At 40.4% G+C, this 21,783-nt stretch overlaps 1 protein-coding gene across 6 annotated transcripts in view; it reads right to left on the reverse strand.

Annotated features, from left to right (window-relative positions):
* The window catches only part of ankrd6b (ankyrin repeat domain 6b), a 184,907-nt gene that overhangs the window by 53,962 nt on the left and 109,162 nt on the right, over positions 1-21,783 (reverse strand). For 5 of the 6 annotated variants that reach the window (XM_073056381.1, XM_073056376.1, XM_073056378.1 and 2 more), the window contains one exon: positions 4,986-5,084. The exons of the other annotated variant lie outside the window; for it this stretch is intronic. In XM_073056381.1, coding sequence (XP_072912482.1) covers positions 4,986-5,084 — 99 coding nt within the window. The remainder of the gene's footprint in view (positions 1-4,985; positions 5,085-21,783) is intronic. 6 annotated transcript variants of the gene reach the window in all.

Genomic DNA, 21,783 nt, shown 5'->3' on the forward strand with positions numbered 1-21,783 from the left:
CTGCCCTATGTTTGCACTAGTTAACAGTTCTGCAATTATAGTTATATAAAATCTTTATATTACTATACTGTACTGCTGTTACAAAACAACAAATTTCACATCATATAAGACAGTGATAATAAAGTTGATTCTGATTTATAAACACAGAATGCTCTGGATATTTATTACTCTTTTATTTCATTCAATTTTTTTGTCTTAGTTTCCCAGTTTTTATAATTTCGATCCAAGTCAAAATTGCAGCTCCACGCTTGGTTCTCAGTGCTGAAACATCAACGTTGTATTGGTGAACCAATACCCAGATGACTGTTCAGATGGCATTTATTTCTATGACCAAGCCACAATTCCAATCCCATTCATATTAAAAATATAGATTCACCTGATAGTTGTAGAATACTACTGGATCAGAATAGTGAATGTAATATTCTATAATTCTGAAGAAACTGATTGGTGAAGCATGCTGGGAGATTAAAAGTTAAATAGACATAGTTAAGCAAGCAAGGTCAACGTCAAAACTAAGTGGAATGAAATGCCTTAAAGAAATGCAAAGTTAACTGTACACGTCAAAGCATATAATGTAACCAACCATGCAAAAAAAAAGCTTCATGTTGTTAAACATACAGAGGGCACATACATTAATACTTCTAAGGAGGACAAGGTAGTTATCCCAAGTGTACATCATCATGGGTTACCATCATGGAATCTGCTGTGTGCAATTTCCAACCGTGCTATAGCAACCATCGTTTAAAGACCATAAGACCATTAAATATTGGAGCAGAATTAGGCCATTTGGCCTTATAAAGCCTCAATATTACTTCCTTGCTTTTATATTTTAGTTGTCTTGAAATGAATGCTAAGATCACATTTGCCTTCTTCACCACAGAGTTAACCTGCAAATTAACCTTCAGAGAATCCTGCACAAGGACTCCCAAGTCCCTTTCCACTCAGTTTTGAATTTTCTCTCCATTTGAAAAAATAGCCAAACCTTTTATTTCTTCTACGGAAGTAATGACCATTCACTTCCCAACACTGTATTCCATCTGCCACTTCTTTATCCATCTCCTAATCTGTCTAAATCCTTCTTTTGCCTCAAAATTTATCTGCCCCTCCACCTATCTTCATATTGTCCACAAACTTGGCCACAAAGTCATCAATTCCGTCATCCAGATCACTGATGTTTAACGTAAGAACAAGCAGTCCCAACACAGTCCCTGTGGAACACCGCTAGTCACTGAGAGCCAACCAAAAAAGGCTCCCTTTATTCCCACTCTTTGCCACCTGCCATTTCAGCTAATGCTCTATCCATGCTAGTATCTTTCCTGTAATACCATTGGTTCTTAACTTGTTAAGCAGCCTCATGTGTGGCATCTTGTCAAAGGCTTTGTGAAAATCCAAGTACACATCAATCAGTTCTCCTTTGTCTTGTTATTTCCTCAAAGAATTCAAGCAATTTGTCAGGAAAGATTATCCCTTAAGGAAACCATGCTGACTATGACCTATTTTACCATGTGCCTCCAAGAACCCTGAAACCACATCTTCAACAATTTACTCAAACATCTTCCCAACCACAGAGGTTAGACTTCTGCCTCTCTCTCCTCTTGAAGAGGGGAGTAACATTTCAAAATTTCCAGTCCCCAGGAACCAATTGATTCTTGAAAGATTATTACTAATGCCGCTACAGAACCCTGGGGTGTATACCATTTGATCCAGGTGACTTATCTACTTTCAGACCTTTCAGTTTCCCAAGAACCTTCTCTCTGCTACTGGTAACTTCACACACTTCATGACCCGACACCTGGAATTTCCAATGTACTGTTAGTGTCTTCCATAGTGAAGACTGATGCAAAATACTTAATTCAGTTTGTTTGCCATTTCCTTTTCCCCTATTACTACCTCCCCAGCACCTTTTTCCAGTGAAGCAAGATCCACTCTCGCCTCTTTTATACTTTATGTAAATGAAGAAACTTTTAGTATCCTCTTTAATATTATTGGTCAACTTACTTTCATATTCCATCTTTTCCTTCATGTTTTTTTTTAGTTGCCTTCTGTTGGCCCAAACCCCACTAATTTTTGCTCTTTCACTTTTATGTTGGCTTTGACGTCCCTTGTCAGCCAAGGTTGCGAAATCTTGCCTTTGGAATACTTCTTCCATTTTGGGATGTATATATCCTGCACCTTCTGAATTGCTCCCTGAAATTCCAGCCATTGCTGCTCTGCCATCATCCCTGCTAGTGTTCCTTTCCATAGCACCATAGAACATTACAGCACAGAAACAGGCCTTTTGGCCCTTCTTGGCTGTGCTGAACCATTTTTCTCCCTAGTCCCACTGACCTACACCTAGACCATATCCCTCCATACCCCTCTCATCCATGTACCTGTCCAAGTTTTTCTTAAATGTTAAAAGTGAGCCTGCATTCACCACTTCAACTGGCAGCTCATTCCACACTCCCACCACTCTCTGTGTGAAGAAGCTCCCCCTAATGTTCCCTTTAAACTTTTCCCCCTTCACCCTTAACCCATGTTCTCCTTTTTTTTTTCTCCCCCCTAGCCTCAGTGGAAAAAGCCTGCTTGCATTCACTCTATCTATACCCATCATAATTTTATACACTATCAAATCTCCCCTCATTCTTCTACGCTTCAGGGAATAAAGTCCTAACCTATTCAACCTTCAAATCTGTTTTGGCCAGCTTCTCTCTCATGCTGCCTCTGTAATTCCCTTTATTCTGTTATTATACTGATATATCTGACTTTAACTTCTCCTTCTCAAATTGCAGGGTGAATTTTATCATATTATGATCACTTACCTCTAAGGGGTCCTTTACATTAAACTCTCTAATCAATTCTGGCTCATTGCACAATACCTAATCAGCATAGCTACTACTGGGCTCAACCATGAGCTGCTCTAAAAAGCCATCTCGGAGCCATTCTAGAAATTTCTCCTCTTTGTATCCAGCACCAAACTAATTTTCCCAATCTACCTCCACACTAAAATCCCCCATGAATTTTGTAACATTGGTCTTTTGACATGCATTTTCCATCTCCTGTTATAATCTGTAGACTACATCTTTACTACTGTTTGAGGGTCTGTATACATCTCTCATCAGGGTCTTTTTACCCTTGCAGTTCCTTAGCTTTATCCACAACAATTCAACACCCCTTGATCCTATGTCACCTCTTTCTCACGATTGGATTTCAATTTTTACCAACAGAGCCATGCCAACCCCCTCTGCCTACCTGACTGTCCTTTTGATACAATGTGTATCCTTGGATGTTAAGCTCCCGGTTATAATCTTCTTTCAGCCACGATTCAGTGATGCCCACAACGTCATACATGCCACTCTGTAACTGTGCTACAAGATCACCTACCTTATTCCATATACTGTGTGCATTCCAACATAACTCCTTCAGTCCCGTACTCAGCCTTTTTAATTTTGCCTGCCTTTTACGTTGCAACTCATCCTATTGACTGCAATTTTGCCCTATCATCAGTTTCTCTTTGCTAGTAGTCTCACTACACACTGCGTCTGTAAATCAACTACCTCAACCTCAGCGATATCACTCCAGTTCCCATCCCCCTGCCAAATTAATTTAAACCCTCCCGAACAGCTCGAGCAAATCTGCCCGCATGGATATTGGTCCTCCTCTGGTTCAGGTGTAACCCGTCCCTTTGGTACAGATTGTACCTTCCCCAGAACAGCTTGCAATGATCCATAAATCTGAACCCTTGCCCCCTGCACCGGTTCCTCAGCCACACATTCATCTACCAAATCATCCTATTCTTACCCACACTGGCGTGTGGCACAGGCAGAATGGTTTTAAAAATACATTTTTATCAAAAAGATAAACATATATCTATCATAATCTGGTGAAATGTTTTTAATTATTAATCTTCATGGCTATATAATGATTAGTTTGAAATTAAACACAAATGCTTTATTAAAACACATTTCAGATTTTTTTAAAAACATACGAGCTTGTAAAGCCTAGTGCAGCTTTGGAAAAGGTATCGTAGTCTGTCTGGTAGAGGCATCCAGAAAAAGTGGATTTTCTTTCAAAATTGAATGACTATTGTCTGTGAATACGATTGAGGAGGACGTCTTTTCAATTTGATAGCTGTAATGTAACGTCAAATCTGAACACTGTGAATGCCTCTGGACTCTGCAACTCAGATACAATGAAAACCTGCAATCTGCAAATTACAAGCTACTTATTATTTCAAATACATTTTTTCAAAGAGTTAAGGCAAGGTACAACATCCAGGGACTCGGCCTCAGGAATTAAACAACAGCAAACACTAAAATTAAATCCAATATAGTAAAGCTGCTGTATCTGACTAGTCAGAAATCCAACGGTTTGGCATCCGGCTCATGACGTGGTGACTATCATGCTCCCCATCCACTTGTGCAGGCTTCAGTTCCGATGCAATTGCTGGAACTCCCACACTCCCCATTCCACTCACCAAAATTGTGGTTCACATGCTCCCTTTAAACTTGGCTGGTTTTGTTCCCTTGAAGCTTACCCGACTCTGTTTATCATGTTCCCTTTAAATTTATCGGGGCCTTGTTTCCTGAGCTCCCTTTAAACTCAGTGGGTTCATTAAAAAAGAAATTATTCCAATGAGTAACATGTTTTTGAAGTGAACGTAAAGTGTGTTGCAAAGTCCGATGTACACAGGTTTACTGTAAATGAACTGTGACATATTCTTGTGCAACCCCAGCTTCTTCACTACTGCCCCACCGCATATAGCTGCTACATGAGCAAAGGTAACGTCTATTCAATTATTAAAGCCCACAGGGAAAGCGGGTGCATTAAAAATCATTCACAACAGAAGCTTACAATATAAAATATCCTGGCTTTGACAATTTAAGAACACTTAATTATTTTCTGAGATTGCAGCAATTGCTGCCCAAACAATCTTGACCATGAAGAGTGTGCGAAAGTAAAGGTGAGAAATGAGAAAGTCTAATGCAGAGAGTGTAGTCACTTACATCATCCTGAATGTCCAGATCACAACTTGCTTTCAGGAGAATTCGTACAACATCAATGTGCCCTTTGTAAGCAGCCAAATGCAAAGCAGTACGCCCATGCTGGAAACAAACCATGCAGGTAGCAATGAGAAATCTTAATAACATGAAGCTTCCTTTGAACAGATGATCTGAAGACCCTCCTTCTCCATTCAAATACAAACCCTCCTTGTACACTCATCACAGGTCTACTTCTTTGTTCATCTGCATGATGTTCTTTTGTTTCATTAGTAACTTTAAAACCTAATTCTAAGGATTACCGTACAGTAGAAGGCTGAATGGAGGGATACAGCACATTCTGTGTCTTTTCCAGATTTCTCACAGGGCTCTTCACTTTGCCCTATTCCTCAGAGAACTGCTTTGGCAGAGAAGGGAAAATCTGCAGATGCTGGAAATCCCAGCAACACACACAAAATGCTGGAGGAACTCAGCAAGCCAGGCAGCATCTATGGAAAAGAGTACAGTCAACGTTTCAGGCTGAAACCCTTCAAGCAGGACCCCAGTTCCTCCCAAAATGTTGACCGTACTCTTTCCCTAGATGCTGCCTGGCCTGCTGAGTTCCTTCAGCATTTTGTGCGCGTTGCTGTGGCAAAGTCTCATTTCAACTGTTTATTTGCAAATATCCACTGTAAGGCTTTCTAGATTCTGTTTCTGGTAGAGGATTCCATGCTGATGATCTTAAATACTTGCTCCAGCAAACAATTTAACAATCGTGAAGAGAACTTTTCTACATCACCACTATAAATTCCAGCCCAATTCTGAGTATTAGTAGAGAGCATCCTAACAAGCTGCTTCATTGTTTGGCATGGAAACCATACTGTGGCAGGCAGGATGCTCCACAACGGGCAGCCAAAACTGCCCATACATCGCAGGCAGAAGCCTACCTGCCATTAAGGATGTGTATGCACAAAGGTGCTGGAAAAGGGCCAGTAACATCATGAAGGATTCCACCCACAGTGCTCATGGACTATTTGTCCCACTCCCATCAGGGAGGAGGCCACGTAGCAGCCATGCCAGAACCACCAGATTCAAGGACAGTTACCTTCCCCAAGCAGTGAGGCTGATCAACACCTCCCCAACCACCTCTACTTTATCACTTCCTGTCAGAGTCACCTGATGTAAAGAAATTCCTGTGCCTAGCATCACTTTATGGACATACAATCAATCTATAAGCTTTCTTACGTATTTATATTTATTCTGTTTTTTATTATTGTGTTCTTTATCTTATTGTGTTTCTTTGTGCTGCATCAGATCCAATTCTTTTGTGCACCTTTACACTTGTGTACTGGAAATGACATTAAACAATCTTGAATCCTATTGATTACTCAACCTTTTCCATTCTACCTGCAAACTAATTATTATAGTCCCTATCCATAATTAACAGCACTTACCCATAGTATCATATAAGTCTCTCCTTTTCACTTCCTCTCAAAAGGGTCTCAGAAGACAGCCGACCAGTGATTTGTGTGTGTTGGTACTACCGTAGTCCTGTACTTCATGCTCTTAACAACACAACAGAAATCCTGGCATCTTCCCCTGAAATCACTGTCCTCGATCATTTTGTCTCATATTTCCTAAAAGCCCCTACAACCTCTTCCCAATGCTAGTTTATATTGAATAATTATCAGCCCTCCTGAAATAGCTCATCCTCAGGCTATCTTGGCACACTTCATCTACTTTCATTAACATCAGAAATACCCTTCCAATTCTACTGTCTATTTCTGTATACACTGTCCACTTACTTCCCTAAATTTTTGAATTTCTCACGTCTTTCCTACTTTGAATCTCTTTTACCCAGATCACAGCACCAAGGATGTGATGAAGGTGCTCTATCAATCCTTACTGTTTTCCTGAAACCTCTTGTGAATGACACTCAAGATCACTTCGACCAACTTTGACAGTGTCCTAGTTTGAATCTACTCTACTCTGTGGCAATGAAGACAGCAATTATTTTATTTGTGACTTCTTCTCTGACCAAGAGTGCATTCCACAGGTCTCAATATTTGGCATTTACAGGTTGTGACTAATGCAAAATTTTAACAAAATATCCCCTTTCACAAGCCTTTACTGTGACCTTATTTTCACAAAGCATTACTGAAGAATCCTGATTAATACGCAGTAAATAACACATAAAATCAGAACCAGGACACAATAGATTTTTGCCAATTATGGTCTACATTATTCTCCTTTGATCCTTTAGCATATAAATCCATCAATAGATCCATCCACTACCCTTCTCATTCTAATGTTTATAGAGACATTAAATCAAGGAACACTACAGCAAAGATGGGTTCTTCAGCCCATCTAGTCTATGCCAACCTAGCCTTCTGCCTATTCTCATCTGCCTGCACCTGAACCACAGACCTCCAAACCATTCTTATCATGTACCTATCCAAACTTATCTTAAATGTTACAACTGAACCCGTACCTACCACTTCTGTTGGCAGTTCGTTCCACACTCACACGACTCTCTGAAGAAGTTTGCTCCCAGGTTCTCCTGATGGAGTTATAGAACACTATAGCACAGAAGTAGGCCCTTTGGCCCTTCCAGTCCAAGCCAAGCTATTATTCTGCCTAATATTGCACCTTTCACTCAAAACCTATGAACACTAGTTCTAGTTCACCCAACCTGAGGGGATAAATCCTGTATACGTTCACCCTTTTGATTCCCGTCATAATTTTGTACTCCTCTCATTCCTTGGCAATCCAGGAGATAAAGTCCTAAGCTATTCAACTTTTCCATGTAATGCAAGTCCTCAAGTCCCTGCAACATCTGTGTAATTTTTTCCTGCACTTTTTCAAGCTTGCTGATACTTTTCCTGTAGGTAGGTGACCATATCTGCACACAATACTCTAAATTCCACTTCACCAACTTCAACATAACATCCCAAATCCTACAACCATAGAACATGACAGCACAGAAACAGGCCTTTTGGCCCTTCTTGGCTGTGCCGAACCATCTTTCTGCCTAGTCCCACTGACCTGCACCTGGACCATATCCCTCCATACACCTCTCATCCATGTACCTGTTCAAGTTTTTCTTAAAGGTTAAAAGTGAGCCCACATTTATCACTTCATCTGACAGCTCATTCCACACCCCCACCACTCTCTGTGTGATAAAGCCCCCCCCCAATGCTCCCTTTAAACTTTTCCCCCTTCACCCTTAACCCATGTCCTCTGGTTTTTTTCTCCCCTAGCCTCAGTGGAAAAAGCCTGCTTTCATTCACTCTATCTATACCCATCATAATTTTATATACCTCTATCAGGTCTCTCCTCATTCTTCTATGCTCCAGGGAATAAAGTCCTAACCTATTCAACCTTTCTCTGTAACTCAGTTTCTCAAGTCCCGACAACATCCTCGTAAATGTTCTCTGCATTCTTTCAACCTTATTAATATCCTTCCTGTAATTCGGTGACCAAAACTGCACACAATACTCCAAATTAGGCCTCACCAATGCCTTACACAACCTCACCATAACTTACCAACTCTTATACTCAATACTTTGATTTATGAAGGCCAATGCACCAAAAGCTCTCTTTTCTACCCTATCTACTTGTGACACCACTTTTAAGGAATTTTGTATCTGTATTCCTAGATCCCTCTGTTCTACTGCACTCCTCAGTGCCCTACCATTTACCTTGTATGTTCTACCTTGGTTTTTCCTTCCAAAGTGCAATACCTCACACTTGTATGTATTAAACTCAATCTGCCATTTTTCAGCCCATTTTCCAGCTGGTCCAGATCCCTCTGCAAGCTTTGAAAACCTTCCTCACTGACCACTACACCTCCAATCTTTGTATCATCAGCAAGTTTGCTGATCCAATTTACCACATTATCATCCAGATCATTGATATAGATGACAAATAACAATGGACCCAGCACAGATCCCTGTGGCACACCACTAGTCACAGGACTCCACTCAGAGAAGCAATCCTCCACTACCACTCTCTGACTTCTCCCATTGAGCCAATGTCTAATCCAATTTACTACCTCATCATGTATACCTAGCGACTGAATCTTCCTAACTAACCTCCCATGGGGGACCTTGTCAAAGGCCTTACTGAAGTCCATGTAGACAACATCCACTGCCTTCCCTTCACCCACTTTCCTTGTAACCTCCTCGAAAAACTCTAATAGATTTGTTAAACATGACTTACCATGCACAAAGCCGTGTTGACTCTCCATACTAAGTCCCTGTCTATCCAAATACTTGTAGATCCTATCTCTTAGTACTCCTTCCAATAATTTACCTACTACCAACGTCAAACTTACTGGCCTATAATTTCCCGGATTAATCCTGTACTCAGTTCCTTGATTTATTATGGCTGATGTGCCTTTTTCTAACCCTGTCTACCTGCAATGGATCTGTATTCCCAGATCCCTCTGTTCTACGACACTGTTCAGTGCTCTATCATTCAATATGAAAGTCTTACCTCAGCAGAAGCACCTCACACTTCCCTGCATTAAACTCCATCTGCCATTTTCCCACCTGGAGAAGATCACGTTGCAAGCTTTGAATGCCTTCCTCACTGTTCATGATGCTCACAATTTTGGCATCATCCACACATTTGCTGATCTAGTTTACTGCCTTATCATCTAAATCATTAATGACAGATGCCAAACAACACAGGACCCAGCACCATTCCCAGAGGCACACCACTAGTCACAGGCCTCCAGTCAGAGAGGCAACCCTCTACTACCACTCTCTGGCTTCTCCCACAAAGCCAAAGTTGGATCCAATTAGCTACTTCTTTCTGAATGCCAAGCATATTATTCTTCTGGAATAACACACACAGAATGTTGGAGAAATGTATGAAGGATCTTGGCCTGAAACATCAACTCATTACTCCTCTCCAGAGATGCTGCCAGACCTGCTGAGTTCCTCCTGTATTTTGTGTGTGTTACTCTGGATTTCGAGCACCTGCAGAATCTCTTGTGCTTGATCTTCCAAACTAGCCTCCTATGTGGGACTTTGACAAAGACCTTTCTAAAGTCCACATGGTCAACATCCACTGTCTTTTCTTCATCAATTGTCTTGGCAACCTCTTAAAAAAAACTATTTAAGATCTATTAGACATGATCTACCATTCACAGAAGCCATGTTGACTATCCCTAATCTGGCCTGTCTATCCAAATACTTACACATCCTGAACCACAGAATACCTTCCAATAATTTACACGCTCATAAGCCTATAATTTCCTGGCTTATTCTTATAGCCTTTCTTAAACAACATAGCAACATTATTTAGCCTCCTTTTAAATATCTCTATGATACTGGCCTCAATATTCCACATTCTAACCACCAGCAGAGTAAACATTTCTCTTGCATAGTCCTTTAGATCTATTGCAGACCAATATAAGAATATGGGCCCTTACTTTGCATGTGGGTGCTCCATGGATCCTTGACAGGTTCCACCCTATCAAATACTTTTTTAACCTTACAAGACATTATCTGTACATTTCACAACCTTCTCATTTGTAGAGAAAAAGTCTGACTTTTCTCGATAAATGTAATTGTTTAGATTTTGTTTCATGATACTACTTACAATATTGTTTCTTGATTTTATTTACAAATCTCTCTATGGCCCTTTCTCTTCTACATTTACATCATATATTAGCCCTCTACTCTTCCAGCTCAGGCCTCCCCTACACCTCCTTTCTCTCTGGTTCTATCCTCAGTGTCAGGGACTTTATCCATTTCAGTCCAAAAACATTGGTACACTTCACTTAGATCATTCCAGCCCGTGGCGTTTCTTCAACTACATCATCAAAACCAAGCTTGCAGGCACAGGTGACAATCACCACCTTCAGCTCTTCTCTCTTCACGGTTTGGTAATTCAGGCATTTCTTTAAAGTAAAATTGTTTGATTTTTGGATTTTTTGGGGGAAAAATGCCAGTATGCTTTATGATATTCTATGTTTTTAAAAAGTTTATATTCCCGGTGAATTTTAAGTATTTGGATTTTCTTTAACAGAGAATACTGAACCGTAGAAAGCAACCAAGGCTTCACATTAAAACTCATGAGAAAATGCCTTTTCAACTTGTAAATTTCCCTTTAATGCAATATTTTTTCAGGAATGCGATTTTTTCTTTAAATGGAAGAATATCTATATGGTTAATTTTTGCATGAATGAAATTTGGATATTTCATTATTAAGTGCTTTCTACAGATAAGTAGTTATTTTGAAGTAGTAGTCTTTCCTCCAGCACCACTGTAGAATATCATAAGGAGAACACATTGGGCAAGTGCAAACATGTTCATCTACAGTACTGTCTTAGGCACATGTAAAACATTCTGTAAAGCAAAATGCTTTCAAAAATAATGAAAAGCTTTTAAATACAAAAAAACTATAAAGAGCAGTTAATGGTAAAAAAAACCTAAACTAAATCAATATTTGGTATGACCACACTTTGCCCTACAACTGCATCAATTCTCTTAGGTACACCATTGTGCAATTTTATAAGAAAATTGACCGGTAAGTTGTTCCAAGCATCTTAGAGAATTTGCCACAGTTCCGTAAACTTTGGCTGTCTCGCTTGCTTCTGTTTCTCCAGGTAATCCCAGTCAGCTTCAACGATGTTGAAATCAGGGCTCTCTAGAGCCATACATCTGAAACTAAATTTTAAAAATCCAAGGTACAGTACTGTATTTCCTCTTTGTGAATGCTAGGTCAGTTACAGTCTTAGACCATAAGACATTTGAGCAGGATTAGGCCATTCGGCCCATCAATTCTGCTCCACCATTTCATCATGGCTGATCCATTTTTTCCTCTCAGCCCCAATCTCTTGCCTTCTCCCTGTATCCCTTCATGCCCTGACCAATCAAGAATCTATCAACCTCTGCCTTAAATATATACAAAGACCTGGCCTCCACAGCTGCCTGTGGCAAATACTTCCACAGATTCACCACTCTCTGGCTGAACAATCTCCTCGTCATCGCCAATCAAAAAGGACGCCCCTCCATTCTGAGGCTTACACACTCCCACCATAGGAAACATCCTCTCCACATCCACTCTGTCAAGACTTTTCACCATTTGATAGGTTTCAATTAGGTCAACCCTCATTCTTCTAAATGCCAGTGAATACAGGCCGAAAGTCATCAAACGCTCTTCATATGACAAGCCATTTAATCCTGGAATCGTTTTTGTGAACTTCCTTTGAACCCTCTCCAGTTTCAGCACATCCTTCCTAAGATAAGGGGCCTAAAACTGCTCACAATGCACCAAATGAGGCCTCACCAGTGCTTTGTAAAGTCTTATTTACTTCAAGAGATTACCGGATGTGCCCCTGCACCTAGCTACTGCTGTTGCTTTGGTTTGGGAACAGAATCAGTGCCCAAAGCTCCAGTCAGGAATCATGATCATTCAATAGTTTTTGGCAATGAGGAATTTCCCCACCCACAGTGAATGCCTGACCAATTATTCCTGGAACAACAAAGCTGTCAAAAAGCTCCATCACTAACTTTAAGGCAGGGCTTAGAATACATGTAATTAGCTTACAGTGTGATGTTTAACATAATCCTGACTTTCAGCTCGCCAAATGCGATATATCGTGTAAAATAGTCTTTGCTGAAAAATATCTGACATTTATTTATTCTGTATTTGCCACACATTACAGACATTCATAGATTCATTACTTTGTGGAAACTAGAACATGGGAGTGAGATAATAAACGCTAGCCAATACTGTATGGCATTTATGTAACACAGTGCTGTCACTGAAAACTGACAAAAAGGAACAATCACCCTCATTTTGCGATCACCTCTAAAAGTAATCCTGATCCCTCATGGTTTCCTGCTTTTGGTGCCTCTCTCTGATTGCAGCGTAGCAGTAAATCATAAACACAAGAGTTTCTGTGGATGCTGGAAATCCAGAGCAACACTCACAAAATGCTGGAGAAACTCAGCAGGAGTGGAATAAACAGTCGACATTTCGGGCTGAGAATCTTCATCAGGATTGGAAAGGAAGAAACTCTTCCCTTTTCCTTTCTAGGAAGGGTATTGGCCCAAACATTGACTGTGTACTTCATGACATAGGTGCTGCCTGACTTGCTGAGTTCCTCCGGCATTTTGTGTGTTACTCTGATTACAGTCGATTATTTTCTAGCTTTACCCTTTTTTCTTTGCTGATCCTTTCTCCCAATCTACTGAAATGTTCGTGTCCTACATGACAGAATGTTAAGCTACACCTTTCTCCTCTTTACACAGGCTGAACAACCTGCTGTATCTCTTTCTGTTCCACAGAAATTTGCCTAGATAGACCATTGTGCTCCATGCTGAGGTCAGAGCTCCATGGAGCTCATAATGTCATAGCACCCATGTGGCATGGCATGAACAGCTACCCAGAACTAGAAGGTACCCTGATTTTACCCACAAACGTTTCATAGAATTTTTCCTTCAGCTCCCCCCACTTTCTCCAAACTTGAGGGGTAGCTATGGGCACGTACATGGGCCCCAGCTCAGCCTGCCTCTTCACTAGCTGTGTAGAACAGTCCATATTCCAAGCCTCTCACGGTAATGCTCCCCAAATCTTCCTCCACAGCACATGTGTGGCTTCCTGCACCCATGCTGAGCTTGTCAATTTCATCAACTTTTGCCTCTAACTTCCACCCCACCCTTAAACTCACTTGGTCCATTTCTGACACCTCCCTCACTTTCTCGATCTCTCTGTCCCCATCTCTGAAGACAAGCTGTTGACCAACATCTTTTATAAACCTTCTGATTCCCATGGTTATCTTGACTATACTTCTTCCCACCCTGTCTCCTGTAAAAGTGCTATTCCCTTTTCTTATTTCCTTCGGTTCTACCACATATGTTCCCTGGATGCAGCATTCCCTTCCAAGACCCCAGAGATGTCCTCCTTCTACAAAGAATGAAGATTCCCTTCCTCCACCATTGATGCTACCCTCACCCGCATCTTTTCCATTTCCCAAACATCTGCACTCACCCCATTGTCCCGCCGCCTTAACAGTGATACAGTTCCTGTTGACCTTTGCTGCCACCCCAGGAGCCTCCGTATCCAACACATTCACCAATCCTGATGAAGAGTCTCAGCCTGATACGCCGACTGGTTACCTTTCTCCCCCATAGATGCTGCCTGGCCTGCTGAGTTCCTCTAGCATTTTGTGTGTGTTGTTTGTACAATACAAGCCCAATTCCCAAGCATTGATAATTTCTCCTAATATCTCCTTCTCCCGCTCGGCACCCATTTCCATCATTCCGCTATGGAGTATCTTCTTATAACAACAACAAAAAAGGAATATGGGACGATTTAGTTAAGAATATGAAATCAATTGTACAGTCTAACACAAAAAGTAAAAGTTAAACTAAGGAAAAGATTTTAAGGGATTAAGTGGAAGAAGTATAATTGTGTAGGGATAATAAAGACATTCAATAACTATTCTGAACTCTTTATGCAACTAATTAATGTAGTGAAGGGCAGTGCTAACAATTATTTGATATAAATGTAGGAAAAGTGATCAATTTAAGAAAAATAGTAGAACTCGGGTGGATAAGAGCAGGTTCACAATCAATTATCTTATCATCATTATGTGTGTAAATTATCCTGTTGGATTAGACAGTACTAATTTAATTCATGCATTATTCCTGGTAGAATTTTAGCAAATCTTCACAATCTTCCTTCTGCAGCTCTCCTGGTTTTTCTGGCATCATGTGCACAATTGGCGCTATGCAAATAATCAGCATATTTCTTTGCTGTTCGATTCAATGCTTTCAGAAGTTCATTTGGACGGTATATTTTACTTGCATCCAATTTCACAAGATGTGTGTCTGAACATTGAATGCATTCATTCTAAAGTTTGTTTGGAATTTTACTGTGTAAATTATACATCATATTGCAGTTTCTTTCTTCAAATATTTTATTTCTCAATTGAAGTACCAATCTATCAAATAATATTTGATAATCTGTGGAAAATTACATGAGAGCATGCGATGACTCTATATAGCTGCCAGTAAGGTGAGTTAAGTTGCCAGTGACTGTAAACCCAAATCATGCATCTGTAGGAGTTGCAAAGACTACAGGGCTTAGAAACCCTGACTTGTCATTCCCCATCTCCAATTCAATTGAGCATTGAAATATAAAACAGTGCATTAAAACTTAACATAACCTCAAAAACCCACAAGCAGTGCTCCCTGAAAAGACTACTCCTTTGCATTCTCTGTGTAAAGAGTTCCATATTTTTTCAAAATCATTAGTGAGACTATATCCTTCCATTGTAAATACTCTTGTACAAACAAAACCCCAAATGAGTGTAAGCATCCTACTCTTGCATTCTAATTATTTTTATAGTAACTTTTGGGGCACAGCGTCAACTAAACCATAACTTCAAATAGTCCATTTGAAACTTTTTAAGTTCCCAGCCGCCCAACAGCAGTGAGACAAGCATAAGGCAATCGCTCTTCAACTCACCTGGTGAGGATCCATGTCACTTTGTAATCTTGTCTAGCAAAAATCAATTTCCTTCAGTTTTTAAGTTGCCAACTTAAGTAACAAATTCTCCAGGAGAAAATTTCAGACTTCAATCAGTCTTTGTGCAACAAAGTATTTCCTAACTTCCTTACTGAGTAGTCATTTTGTAATGTCCCTGGTCATCAATTCCCCACCATGGATCAAGTCTATCTTGTTTTTCAAAATTCTTACAAAACACATCACTTCCAATGTTCTAGGGAATACAAACTTCGCTTGCAGAAAAAACAGAAATTGCCAGAAATATTCAGCAGCTGAGGCAGCTTCAATGAAAGAAATACAAATTTAATATTTCAGGTAAAGACTTTGTTCATTTATCTTGACACTAGCTGCCACTGATGTACAGGGAAATAAATGCTCCTTGGTTCATGAGAGGGAAGCAAATAAGAGGTAGACAATGCAAAAAGAGCAGCATGAAACCTGAACAGCAGAGAGAATACGTAAATAGATACCATTACTAAAAGTAGAGTATATGTCACAACAAGCCTCCCACAGATAATCTTTCACTGTTTTTTGTTTGGTTTTTGCTTCCATTAGGAACAAACTTGTAAGGAGGAGGATTATGGCCTTTGTTGATTTTATTCATTTTGTGACTTCCTATTGAATATGCTCTGGCTAGAGTTGTCAGTTCTCCAAAAATGTTTGGGTCTCTAGGATTCGAAGATTAATCCCTCGATGCACCCTGAGGGAAAGATTACTGAACTTCAGTGGTTTAGTTTTCCAAAACCAGCAATGAGATTCCGTTAAACTAAACACAGACCATGGTAGGAACTAAACCACACAACAATGGTTAGGAACAGTCAAATTAATACCTTATATTTTAGTTTTTGTGTTATAATAAATTTAATTAAAATATTGAAGGAAACACTGTAAATACAACTATTTAATATCAGAATCAGAAACAGGTTTATTATCACCAGCATATGTTGTGAAATCTGTTAACTTAGCAGCAGCAGTTCAATGCAATATAGAAGAAAAAGAAAATAATAATAATAAATAAGCAAATTAATTACAGTATACGTATATTGAGTAGATTAAAAATCGTGCAAAAAACAGAAATAATATATACTTAAAAAGTGAGGTAGTGTTCATGGGTTCAATGTCAATTTAGGAATCGGATGGTAGAGGGGAAGAAGTTGTTCCTGAATCACTGAGTGTGTGCCTTCAGGCTTCTGTACCTCCTACCTGATAGTATCAGCGAGAAAAGGGCATGCCCTGGATGCTGGTGGTCCTTAATAATGGACGCTGCCTTTCTGAGACACCGCTCCTTGAAGATGTCCTGGGTACTTTGTAGGCTAGTACCCAAGATGGAGTCAACTAAATTTACAACCCTCTGCAGCTTCTTTCGGTCCTGTGCAGTAGCACCCCCCTCCCCCATACCAGACAGTGATGCAGCCTGTCAGAATGTTCTCCACGGTACAACTATAGAAGCTTTTGAGTGTATTTGTTGACATACCAAATCTCTTCAAACTCCTAATGAAGTATAGTCATTTGTCTTGCCTTCTTAATAACTGCATCAATATGTTAGGACCAGGTTAGATCCTCAGAGATCTTGACACCCAGGAACTTGAAACTGCTCACTCTCTCCACTTCTGATCCCTCTATGAGGACTGGTATGTGCTCCTTCATCTTACCCTTCCTGAAGTTCACAATCAGCTCTTTCGTCTTACTAACGTTGAGTGCCAGGTTGTTGTTGTGACACCACTCCACTCGTTGGCATATCTCACTCCTGTATGCCCTCTCGTCACCACCTGAGATTCTACCAACAATGGTTGTATTATCAGCAGATTTATAGATGGTATTTGAGCTATGCTTAGCCACATAGTCATGTGTATATAGAGAGTAGAGCAGTGGGCTAAGCACACACTCGAGGTGCATCAGTTTGATACATCAGCGAGGAGGAGATGTTATCACCAATCCGCACAAATTGTGGTCTTCTGGTTAGGAAGTCGAGGATCCAATTGCAGAGGAAGGTACAGAGGCCCAGGTTCTGCAACTTCTCAATCAGGATTGTGGGAATGATGGTATTAAATGCTGAGCTAAGGTCGATGAACAGCACCCTGACATAGGTGTTTGTGTTGTCCAGGTGGTCTAAGGCTGTGTGAAGAGCCATTGAGATTGCCTCTGCCGTTGACCTATTGTGGCGGTAGGCAAATTGCAGTGGGTCCAGGTTCTTGCTGTGGTAGGAGTTCAGTCTAGTTACAACCAACCTCTCAAAGCATTTCATCACTGTAGATGCGAGTGCCACCGGGTGACAGTCATTAAGACAGCTCACATTATTCTGCTTAGGCACTGGTATAATTGTTGCCTTTTTGAAGTGGGAACTACGCCCGTAGCAGTGATAGGTTGAAAATGTCTTTGAATACTCCCGCCAGCTGGTTGGCACGGGTTTTCAGAGCCTTACCAGGTACTCCACTGGGACCTTCCACCTTGCGAGGGTTCACCTCTTTAAAGACAGCCTAACATTGGCCTCTGAGACAGAGATCAAGGGTCATCAAGTGCAGCTGGAATCTTTACAGCTGTAATTATATTCTCCCTTTCAAAGCAGGCATAGAAGGCATTGCTTCACTACCAGATGAACTCATCGTTGCTATTCATGCTATTGGATTTCGCTTTGTAGGAAATAATGTCTTCCAAACACTGCCAGAGTGTTGTACACCTGATGTCACCTCCAACCTTATTCAAGATTGGCTCTTCACCCCTGAAATGGCCCTCCACAAATCATACCTGGTTTTCTGGTACAGATTTGAGTCACTAGATTTAAATGCCACAGATCTAGCCTTCAGTAGACAATGTACCTCCTGGTTCGTCCATGGCTTTTGGCTTGGGAATGTACAGTAAGTCTTTGTAGGGACACACTCATCCACAAAGGTTTTAATGAATACAACTATTTAGTAAATGTTGTAATATAAAGATATCTTTGCTCCTCAAAGAGATATCTGCCCTACAATTCCAGCATCTTGGACATCTCCGAATTTAATCAATTGACAGCTTTGTCATCAGGTTCTCTCCTCTGAAGGAATATACTTTAAAATCTATTACTTTGACTAAGGTCATGTATCCTAATATTTTGTAGTATGATGTGGTGTTAGTTTTTATTTGATGATATTCCAGCTGGCCAAGAAGCATCTATGGAAAAAAGTACAGTTGATGTTTCGGGCCAGAACCCTTCGGCAGGACGGAGATAATGGTTTTAGCCTGAAAAATCAACTGTACTTCTTTCCACAGATGCTGCCTGGCCTGTTGAGTTCCTCCAGTATTTTGTGTGTGTTCCTTGGATTTTCAGCATCTGCAGATTTTCTCTTGCTTGTGATTTCCTCGTGTTCTCCTTAAACTTCTCACCTTTCACCCTTAACCCGTGACCTCAGGTTGTAGTCCTACCGAACCTCAGTGGAAAAAGCCTGCTTGCACTTACCCTATCTCTACCCCTCATAATTTTGGATATTTCTATCAAATCTTCCCTCAATCTTCTATGTTCCAAGGAATAAAGTCCTAACCTATTCAATCTTTCATTATAACAGAGGTCCTCCAGTCTCAGCAACATCCTTGTAAATTTTCTCTGTACTCTTTCAACCTTATTACATCTTTCCTGTAGGCCATGGCAAAAACTGTACACAATACTCTATATTAGGTCGAACCAATGTCTTATACAACTCCTGTACACCCTAATTTGCCTCATGACAGCATACACTGTCTCCTCTGTAATCTGTATAGGGTCCGTTACCCCGCCACAGCTTTGCCTCATTTCTAGAGACTCTGTGTCCATCTTCTCAGAAAATACAGATGCAAAAAAATCCATTTAAGATCTCCCCCATCTTTTTTGGGCTCCCTGCACAGATGACTAGACCATAAGACCGTAAGACAAAGGAGCAGAAGTCGGCCATTTGGCCCATCGAGTCTGCTCCCCCATTTCATCATGAGCTGATCCAATCTCCCCTCTAGCCTCATTCCCCTCCTTCTCACCATAACCTTTGATGCCCTGACTACTCAGATACCTATCAATCTCTGCCTTAAATACACCCAATGACTTGGCCTCCACTGCTGCCCGTGGCAACAAATTCCATAGATTCACCACCCTCTGGCTAAAAATTTTTTTTTGCATCTCTGTTCTGAATGGGCGCCCTGCAACCCTCAAGTCATGTCCTCGCACACTAGACTCCCCCACCATGGGAAACAACTTTGCCACATCCACTCTGTCCATGCCTTTCAATTCAAAATGTTTCTACGACTATTCTGATCTGCTCGAGGACCAATTTTGTCCTTTACAATTCTTTTGCTCTTAACGTATCTGTAGAATCCCTTAGGATTTTCCTTCACCTCATCTACTAGGGCACGGTCATGCCTTCTTTTAGCCCTCCTGATTTCTTTCTTAGGTGGTCACTTGCATTTCTTGTATTCCATAAAATCTCTCATTTGTACCTACCTGCAATGCACCCCATCTTTTTCTAAACCAGGGCCTCAAAATTAATTGAAAACCAAGGCTCTCTAAACCTGTTATCTTTACATTTTATTCCAACAGGCACATACAAGCTTTCACTTTTGAAGGGCTCACACTTACTAAGTACACCTTTGCCAGAAAACAGCCTTGTCCCTATCCACACTTGCCAGATCCTTTCTGATACTATCAAATTTGGCCTTTCTCCAGTTTAGAATCTCAACCCGCAGACCAGACCTATCTTTTGCCATATTTAATTTGAAATTAATGACATTATGATTACTAGATGCAAAGTGTTCCCTCCACAAACCTCTGTCACCTGCTCTGTCTCATTCCCTCATAGCAGATCAAGTAACACACACCCTCTTGTTGGAACTTCAATGTACTGATTAAGGAAACTTTCCTGAAAGCATTTGACAAACTCTTTTCCCATCTAGTTCTTTTACAGTATGGCAGTCCCAGTCGATACGTGGAAAGTTAAAATCACCTCCTACAACAACCTTATGTTTGTTGCAACAGCGGGCAATCTCTCCAGAAATGTATTCCTCTAAATCTCGTGGACTGTTGAGTGGTCAATACTGTAGCCCCATTAACTTGGTCATACTTTCCTTATTTCTCAGTTTCACCTGTAAAGCCCCACTAGATGAATTCTCCAGTCTGTCCTGACTGAGCACTGCCGTGACATTTTCCCTGACTAGTAATGCCACCCCTCCTCCTTTAATCCCTCCCGCTCTGTCACAACAAAAACAATGAAACCTCAGAAAGCTGACCTGCCCCCCCTGCCCCTTCTGCAACCATGTCTCACTAATGGGTATAATACCCTAATTCAATGTGTTGATCCATGTCCAGAGCTCATCTCCTTTCCTACAATACTTCTGGATTGAAAGTACACAAACACCTTTTCCTTGTAGGATCTTGATCCAGGATTTAACTATCTAACAGCAGCATAGACCTGCTTTCAGTACAAAGTCTGCAGTACTCCAAGATAGTGATACACCACCATATTTTGAAGGAAAATTAGGGTTGGGCATTTAACACCAGCACTGTCAGGATGACACATATCCTGTATTGAAACTATTTTTAAAAATCTCCATAGCTTATAGAGCTAAGGAAGATTACAGGGATAAAAAGGGACAAGACCATAGAGGAACTAAAAACAATTGTAAGAGTCTGGAACTAACAAGGCACCAAAATAGTCAGAAAGTGCAAGAGTAATGGGTGTGAGTATCAGAGTTCTGGAGACAACTGCATTTATATCTTGTTACACTAATAATATAAAGAGTATTTAATATAAAATTTACTGGTCATGATCTGTTTAACAGCTATAGTCCATTAATGAAAGTACTAAAAACATTATCTTTGAGAACACACAAGTATTTTAGAAAAATAATGAGCCAAAATGATTGGCGGTTTTGCACACACAATGAATTGCTATCCAGGGAACTACATTAATGTCTGTTGAAACACCAAATCAGGACCCTGCTCTGAAGCATATGGAAAAAGTTTGTGACAACACCAGTGAACAGAAACCCTTTCATAAGCACTTGGACACCAGCCGCAGCTCTGCTTCAGGTATTTGATTAAAAGAATTTCTGGTGTCTAGGCAACACAGAAAAGTTTTGAATGAATTCAGATCTTTTAAGAAGCATTCAAGGCTTCTGCTGTTTTAGACCAAGCCCTGGTATTCATCACAGCAAATGCTGCCCACAGTTTCAAAGCAGCAACTGCAACCAAAACTTTTCTCCCTTTAATGATTCAATGACCTTGTTAACTAATGTAATATTGCATTTAGTCTCTTTTTTATTTGATTGGATTTTTTTATTAAAATGACTACACATTATT

This window comes from Hemitrygon akajei, chromosome 9 (genome assembly GCF_048418815.1).
Source record: "Hemitrygon akajei chromosome 9, sHemAka1.3, whole genome shotgun sequence".
NCBI lineage: Eukaryota > Metazoa > Chordata > Chondrichthyes > Myliobatiformes > Dasyatidae > Hemitrygon > Hemitrygon akajei.